Raw genomic sequence first — 5823 nt, forward strand, 5'->3', positions numbered from 1 at the left:
CCCCCCCAAATCATCGGTGAACGAAACTGCGGCAGCTACAACCACTGTACGACGAGTACGCGGTTATTACAGTTTACGATGATGATGATGATGATGATGATGATGATGATGATGATGACTAGTAGGTCACGGATATAAAACCTAGTCGGTAAGAAATAGGGATGCTCGGAACATCGGAGTTTTCGGCCAAAAAGCGTCCCCAAAAAGTATGGAAAGTGACACTTGACACCTCGATGTTTGAAAGCTTCCTAGTTTTGTTCTACCATGTCGAATCCAATGGTTCTGTCGAGTTAGTGAAATAACTAAACAAACCCTAGCATCATCAACTTACCCCGAATGGTGAAGCCGTTCGGACGCTCACCTCAAAAATCGATCAGTATCATCCAATCGGACGTGGACCTACGTTCGTTTTATTGTGTCTGGCGTCGGGATCAGAGCTGAAACTCCGTGTGTGCAAACTTCACTTAGGACCTCTGTTCTCAGGGCATTACAATCCGTAACGTTACCGAAGCTGGCTCATCCTACAGCAGTAAGACATAGTACGTGAAAGTATCCCTTGTATTTTGATACCCACCAACATGGTTGCTTCAGTCATTACTTTTTGACGAGATCAGTTTTTTTAACCCTAATCAGGTAGCTGGCTGATAACATCGCAGTTTTGTCAGTGCATTAGCGCTTTGCCTAACCTCTGTCCTTAACAAGGCTCTCTGACCGATATTTCGCAGAGCTTTCTGTAAATGACCGTATTCTGAAGATTCCAGTGGACAAAAGAGACAACGCAAACAAGTCTACAACTTCCCATCTAAACTGCACGAAGCTGGATCATCTTTTTACCTTCCTTTTCCAGCTACTCCACCCCCTTTTGTAACTGTCTGTTCTCGCGAGGCAAGTAACTCCCTAATGCCCTCGTCCTGTTCAAATGGTATTCGTTCACCTGAGCACAACCCATCTGCCAAGCGTGGTAGTAAACGCACAGGTTCGGCAAATCGCGTGAACAAGTTTCCTAACCCGTCGCCAAACAAAAAAAACCAAAGCAACACGAATAATGGCAATGGGCATGCCCCCAGTAAAGGTCAGTGCTCACTTTTGTCCCACCACCGATGTATCTGTGCTGCTTTTTTTCGGATCGAATTCCTTAACCAGTTGGCATTCTGAGTTTGAGCCGTTTTGTGTCAGAACGTTTTGTGATAGAACGTCAGTCCAACAGTCTCAGAATCCTTTGCTCGGGAAACTGATAGAACGTCAGTCCAACAGTCTCAGAAAAAATGCAATATCATCGGTCAATACCAGTGTTCTGGACAGTTGGTCTGCCAGAATTACAAGTGAACTTTCCGTGGAATACATATACTTCATCTATACTCCGTCTATCCTTGTTCGAACAGGAAAGGTCGGATTTCGGTATCGAGTTCAGAGTGAATATACAGTCATTAACAGTCATGGTGAACACCTTTTCAATCTCCTAGCCCTTTGCCTGAAGACAAGACTGACAGTTGATGTTTAAGGAGCCCATATTGACAGTTCCTGGCTAAAATTGCTGTGCTGCATGGTTGGTACTTTGGAAAAGCATTTCTTGAGTATTATCTCATTAGAGAAGGAGAGCCGGTTTACATTAGTCGAGCAGGAGTGTTCACGAGTGACTAAGGGGTCGGCCGTGACGATACTGCTTTTAGTACAACTCAAGATCCTGTCGTTGGATGAATCCCTCGTTCCAGTTTATTACATTTCCGTGGATAAGGCTCATATTGTATGACTCCACCAGACCATCTCACGAAACTCCAAGCTTCTTGGAGGGAGAGGATTAGTCACTCTGCCAGCATCTTCTGATTGGCGGATGAAACAAATGTCCTGTGAAGTGTGCTCTCACTCTTGGTTTAGTTTTCAAGTCACGCGCAGTTTCGTTCGCGCCACGGGACCATCTGCCTTATTTTTTCCAACATCCTGACAGCCATTTCAAACCGCACTCACTTGGTAATGTACTAGTTTTCGGACTCCACTTGAATGGTATGTGGTAGAATTCTTTGACTGTTGAATTTTTCGTTTGTTTTGCGCTTTGATTGTTTGTGTTGTGTGCGTGTGTGAGTGAGTGAGTGAGTGAGTGAGTGGGTGTGCGTGTTTCCTCTGTGCCGCTGCAATCGCGTGCCATTCCATAACGGATAATCAACCTAGCACTCTCCCGACAAATATGGAGTATCATTCTGCTGAGCTGGTGGGGCAAACTGCTCCGAAGAGTTTTACTCAGCCATTTTTCTACCAAAACCCGCAATGCTAACCCCCCAAAATAAAGATGCACCTCTCGTGTAAGTCACGCCACAATCGATTTTCCGTTCACTGCACAATATCCTCCATCTACTGTCCTTCGTACACTTCACGAATTTTTCGCAGCATATGCTGCTCACGCTTGTCGGTTCTAAGCGTTTTCCAGTTGATTATACTCGTAATCGCTTTTCCTGAGGGCAGAGTTTTCCGCACCAGTTCTCTCATCCTCTCTTTTTCACACTTTACTAGGACATTTCCCGTTCATGGTTGCATGACAGCTAGGCACCACTATTTACTATTGGCGTATTGCTTATTGATGATGAGTTGTACTTGAAAATAAGCAGTGAGTCTCTGGCTTTGTAGGTTTTATCAGACCAGTGAGCACCAGGCAACATTACACATGACGTGTAGGTGGGCGACTCAACACCCGGCCGGGCATTCTAGATATCCAAACCTTTACCTACTATCAGTCAGATAATCCAGTAATCAAAGTTTCTAGTCTCTTCAGTGTCGGGGACCGCATTTTGCTTCACACGATGAACATGCGTTGACTGGCTAAGACCTGACCTTGGTCTTAAAAGTGCGCTCCGATAAAAAGGCGCAGTAACTGGGGAAACGACCAATTGGGACATATGGTAGGTCCAGGGACTGTAATCCAATGGCAAGGCTTGGCTAAGGAGCAGTAGAATTCCATAAAACCATCCAGATGTGGAATGGTACGGTACTCATTCTTTATGTAGAACGCCTTTCTAGAGAATCTAAGCTTTTTAGTACTTCTAAACATGGCCTAATTAGTTGTTGGAGCTGGAAAACTTGGTTGCTAATACTTAGACATCAATCGAGGTGGATTCATCATCAATATGTTGTTGCGTCGCGACGTTTTTCGGCGCTGTATAGTTGTGTGCATATGTTTATATGCAGCTAATTGGACCTAACCTTTGATTGCGATTGGTTCTCTGGGCTTGAAATGCCCCCGGATGACTCATGGTTTTGTGTTATGATTGATTCACGTCCACGTGATCTTTAGTCTTGTCTGGACTCCTATCTACTGGTTGGCAATCAGGTGAGCTGTGAACTTGGTCTTGGTACTTCACCCTGTGCCCTTCATTGATGTAGTTCCTGGATCATTTCAGTCTTTTGATGAGCTACTCAGTCCCAGCTGATTATTCTGGTCGAATCGCCAGCTTTGTGTAGCACAAATAGTGTGCAGTTCACCACATCATTTGCATTAATGAAATCCGCTGTAGATAGCCAAAAAGTTTCCTGCTTGGCTTGTATCTCCGCATTCCAAGATTTCCACGTTTTCCATAACGATTTTTAGAAACGTTTCTTGATCCTAATTTATGGAGATCAAGGATCACCGCATTGTATTCGTTTAAAGCCTTCCTCCAGTTTGTCCAAAATAAAAGTAACCACCAACCATACAACGGGAGCCATCAACATCCCCTTCAATATTTGGCGGTTCCGCTCAAAGCGGAGTCGAAATCGAACAGGGTATTGGAAACAGTTTTCTAGCAATCTGAAAGTTACACATGAACTAGGAAGGCATCTTTAATGTTTTGCGAAAACAAAGTCCAGAGAAGAAGCCATTAGGAGGACACAAAAACTGAGCAAAAATCGAAGCCAAACTCAGAAGACCCAATAAATCATTGAATGGAGATTGCGTCAAACGAAGAGGTACTCTATGGGCCGATCAAGTCCCACAGTCGAACCGAGAAAAGCAAACTTATAAATAGCAGCTATCTAATGGAACGCTCGAATGGCATTAAGAGGGGCTGGACCACAACCCACAAGAAAAGCAGAATGGGCCAATCGGAATAAAGAAAAAGCAGAACCACTGTAACAGAGCTACTCAATTAACCAATTAGATGCAATCTAATCTGACCATTAGAAAATCGTTCAGCTTTAACACACTTTCGGTGCCTAGCCGCTGTGCCATCCGAAGGATATACGAGGGTCGCCCAAGCCTAGACAGGGCAAGTCGAGATGCAGAGTTCGGGTTCGAACTACGAACCTTGCGGTCAGTACTATTCGCGCTCTAACCACTGAGGCATCAGATCATAACGAAACGCAAATCCGGAAGTGAACAACCAAATTAACTGTCGGGCATTCATCACACGACTAATCACACTGCAGCTATTAACTACTCTTTAGAACCTATATAAACGTAAGTACAGATGGACCCAACCACTCTGTGGGGATGTGTCCTCGCAAGCAGATTGACCGCCACCGATAGGCTGCGTTTTCTCCAATTCGGACAAACCACGGATAAAACCATTTTTCCCTAGAAATATTGATATTCATTCCATTAATTTTCGGCACATTCTCTGTTGTAAGCTATGCTCCGTTCGCATTCTGTGGACTGCTACGTTTCGCTTCACCAAGGCGCGCACAACCGTGATATTTTAAGTGTGGAGGAGTTTGCAGTACAGTCATCCAGCTGTGATTCATTCCCAAGGTTGAACAAACAATCCCAGCTACGTTCAACCGCCATTTCTTCGCATCTTGGTTTGGTTTAGATTCGTACTACTTGGTTCACTTCGTTTTATTTAGCAGTGCCGGAATTAAGGGGATGATCGGACCGTCAACCAATCGTACGATGGTTGTTTTATGTCTGAGTGTTACACTGTGAAGATTGCGTCCGCCGCCAGATTGCTGAACGATTTTGCTAACATTGTGGGATTCACATCGACATGTAAATAGAGAAGCAAGACTGGTAGTTGGCTGAGCTGGGCAATTCGATTGCAAACGTTGTGGTGGGTTGTGGTGGTTGACACAACCACCGGCCCATCGCCACGCACCACTACACTCCCTAACAACCTACTGATGATGTCACCTCGATTGGTGATGAAACGTTTGCAACCAAATGGCCCAACTGAGCGAACAAGCCAACGACCACTATCTACGCTACCTGAGCTACCGACACTTTCCTCTTCTTTTCAGACTGTTCTTCACGTGAGGGGGAGGTTCTCCTAAATGACGAATGCTTTATTAAAGTGTAAAATAACTGTCAGTGCTCACAACTTTTTGGAGATGTTGCTTAGGTGGTACTGCCGACTTTTGAGCACTCAGACAGAGCATCACAGAAAGTAGTTCGGGGCAACCGAATACTGTCCCCCCTTAATGGGAGCACCAGGTGCATTCCCCTCAGCCTAAAACATTTCCCCAATTGTGAAACGAGCGATTCTCTCTTCTCCGGACCGATTAGAAAGATTGTACACTTCACTTACCCTAACAGATTGAACAGTTTCACGTACTGTCCTACACTGCTGTAGAATCTGAGGTGGTTATGTGGACGAGAGATGTACAACAGTTTCTCTCCCCATCCAGACTATGATAGTAACCCCTCGACTCCTTGCTCAATTCTCACACACATCTTGCAATCGAATAGGCAAATTGCTCTCTGTGTACGATAGGCTAAAAATGGTTTTGGATGGCAGCTGATTTCCCGGTGCACGATTGCAAACGATCAACTCAGGCGTCGCTTACGTTGACCTATTTCAGTGATGCTCGTTTGAATTTCCCACCACTCTCGAGCAATGTTTAGTAAATGTGAAGATTCAAACA

General features: G+C 44.8%; 1 protein-coding gene across 1 annotated transcript in view; it reads left to right on the plus strand.

The window, feature by feature from the left end:
- Positions 1 to 833: 833 nt before the first annotated feature.
- T265_10186 (hypothetical protein) overlaps positions 834 to 5823 on the plus strand; it is a gene marked incomplete at both ends in the record, with an annotated part of 81140 nt that continues 76150 nt past the window's right edge. The window contains one exon of the mRNA XM_009176482.1: positions 834 to 1072. Within this exon, the coding sequence (XP_009174746.1) occupies positions 901 to 1072 (172 nt within the window). The remainder of the gene's footprint in view (positions 1073 to 5823) is intronic.

Source organism: Opisthorchis viverrini, assembly GCF_000715545.1.
Source record: "Opisthorchis viverrini unplaced genomic scaffold scaffold56, whole genome shotgun sequence".
NCBI lineage: Eukaryota > Metazoa > Platyhelminthes > Trematoda > Opisthorchiida > Opisthorchiidae > Opisthorchis > Opisthorchis viverrini.